At 30.5% G+C, this 2,492-nt stretch overlaps 1 protein-coding gene across 1 annotated transcript; it reads left to right on the top strand.

Annotated features, from left to right (window-relative positions):
* Nucleotides 1-744: 744 nt before the first annotated feature.
* LOC148576056 (uncharacterized) lies at nt 745-2,004 on the top strand. The gene is made up of 2 exons (XM_088502666.1): nt 745-1,074; nt 1,531-2,004. The coding sequence occupies exons 1-2, from the start codon at nt 745-747 to the stop codon at nt 2,002-2,004; spliced, it is 804 nt and encodes a 267-aa protein (XP_088358792.1).
* The last annotated feature ends 488 nt before the right edge of the window (nt 2,005-2,492 follow it).

Raw genomic sequence — 2,492 nt, 5'->3', positions numbered from 1 at the left:
AGAACTTTTGAAAATTCTTATTATGATCAAGTCTCAAATCATATAGTTATTTATAGCCTTAATTTCAGAGATTATTTTATTAAAGATAATTAAGGCAAGTTGTGATTTATTGAATTTGAGACAAGTTATGATTTATTATCCAATTTTATAATTATTGGATTATTTGGTTGGTCTGGGTTGTTACAAAGTTAGGGAAGGGGATAATTTGTGGATGAAGAAAGGGGATTTAATGAGGAGTTATGACTAATGATAGTGTTATAAGTTATTGAGGAGGATGGTGGAGCGTTGTGTATGGTATGAGCCGTAAGGCTGTGTATGATATGAGCCGAATGGTTGTGTGTGATGATGGTTCATGGCTGATAATGAATTATGATTTTTAAGTCGGATGGCTGAGATAAATGTTGATTTATGGCTGAGAGTAAATGCATATATACTGAATTATTGATATTGTGATTGTTGCACTTCACCTATCTGAGATACGACTTTCCCTCGAGAAGAAATTGGCGATTTTAAATTTTGTATAATTATTGATGAAACAAGAGATGAGCCAAAGCGAGAACAAATGTATGTGGTTTTGAGATTTGTAGACAAGCACGGTTGTGTTGTCAAGAAAGATTTTTTAATCTTATATATGTTTCGGATACATGTTCTTTGACATTGAAAACAGAAATTTCATCAGTTCTTTCTCATCATAATCTTGATGTCCAAAATCATAGGGGACAAGGGTATGATGGAACTAGTAATATGCGTAGTGAATGGAATAGATTGCAAGCTCTATTTTTGAAATATTGCCCTTTTGCTTATTACATTCATTGTCTTGCTCATCGATTACCATTAGCACTTGTTTCTGCAGCCAAAGAAGTTTGCTATGTTCATCAATTCTTTTCAAAACTTACACTAATTGTGAATGTTGTGACTGTTTCTCCTAAACAACATGATCAGTTAAGGGTTGCTCAAGTAAATAATGTTGCAAACTTAATTGACAATGATCAAATTGTGACATGTAGTGAACTTAATCAAATTGGTACTTTGCAAAGAGTTGGAGATACTGGATGGGAGTCTCATTTGAATTCTGTATGTAGCTTGCTATGCATGTTTGATGCTACTTATTAAGTTCTTGAAAAAAGTACCGTAGAAGATAATTTCTCCACTCGTGGTGACGCTAGTGCTACTTATGATGCTATCACATCCTTTGAATTTGTCTTTGTTTTACATTTGATGTGAAATATTTTGGAAGTTGGTCATGATCTTTGTCAAGTTTTGCAACGAAAAAATCAAGACATATTGAATGCTTTAATTCTGGTTTCTACTACCAATACTTTAATCTAAAGAATGAGAGAATCAAGTTGGGAGACTTTCATAAAAGAAGTTATATTATTTTGTGAGAAATATGAAGTTGAAGTTCCTGATATGAATGCATTGCATATTTCTAGAAGATGCCGAACTCGCAAAATTGTTGACCAAATTTCAGTAGAGCATCATTACCGTGTTAATTTATTTCTGGCTGTAATTGATACACAATTGTAAGAGTTTAATGGAAGATTCAATGATAATATGGTAGAATTGCTTACTTTAAGTTCAACTTTAGATCCCAGAGATAGTTATAAGTTCTTTAGTGTCAACAAAGTAAGTGAATTAGTAGAACGGTTTTATCCAAGTGACTTCAGTGATCAAGAGAAATTTCACATTAGAATCCAAGCTCAACATTATGAACTTGATGTTCCTAATCATGTTGAATTAACTAACTTGTACACAATTTCAGAGTTATGTCAAGGATTAACAAAGATAGGAAAGTCTTTAACATATCCTTTCATTGATCGTTTGATTCGCTTGGTATTAACTCTCCCTGTTTCAACTGCTACAATTGAGAGATCTTTTTCAACTATGAATATTGTGAAGAATAGACTCAGAAACAAAATGGAAGATGAATTTCTTACTAATTGTCTTTTGATTTACATTGAGAAGAAAATTGCTGAAAGATTAGACACATTCTATTATCGATGAATTTTATGATATGAAGAATCGACGTGTACCACTTCGTTAGTAAAAAAATACACATTTTTTGTACTTTAAATATATATTCTCTATCAATATATTTTTGTAATGCATCTTACATTATAATTTATTTGCATATATTTTTTTATATCAAATATATTATTGACCCCATAATAACGTTTCTGGATCCGTCCTTGTGAGTAGATCTCTTTATTAATTTGTTTTAATTTTGGGACGGATCTTATTATTATTATAGTAGTAAATTTAAGATAAAATATAATATTTTATTATTTATTATTTATTATTTTTTTGTTTTATTTAAAAATATAAGATAATGATTCGGGTGGATTTTGTGAAAAATAGATTAAATGAAAAATAATAGTTAAGATGAGAGATTAGGGGTAAGTAAACTTGTGAGAAAGAGACTTCTATTAATGACAAATAAGCAATACAAGAACTAATAATGAGGAAGAGAGGTGGAGAACAAGTGTTGAGAC

Source organism: Arachis ipaensis, chromosome B1 (assembly GCF_059453495.1).
Source record: "Arachis ipaensis isolate K30076 ecotype BB chromosome B1, ASM5945349v1, whole genome shotgun sequence".
NCBI classification, from domain to species: Eukaryota; Viridiplantae; Streptophyta; class Magnoliopsida; order Fabales; family Fabaceae; genus Arachis; species Arachis ipaensis.
Note: the sequence above shows the minus strand (reverse complement) of the source record. Positions and strands in the feature narration are given on the sequence as shown.

What these genes read in the sequence shown, in the direction of transcription:
- LOC148576056 (XM_088502666.1), top strand. Translation starts at nt 745, where the DNA reads ATGCGTAGTGAATGGAATAGATTGCAAGCTCTATTTTTGAAATATTGC. An exon ending in GGGAGTCTCATTTGAATTCT is followed by an intron (nt 1,075 to 1,530) that starts GTATGTAGCTTG and finishes CAATTGTAAGAG; the next exon opens with TTTAATGGAAGATTCAATGA.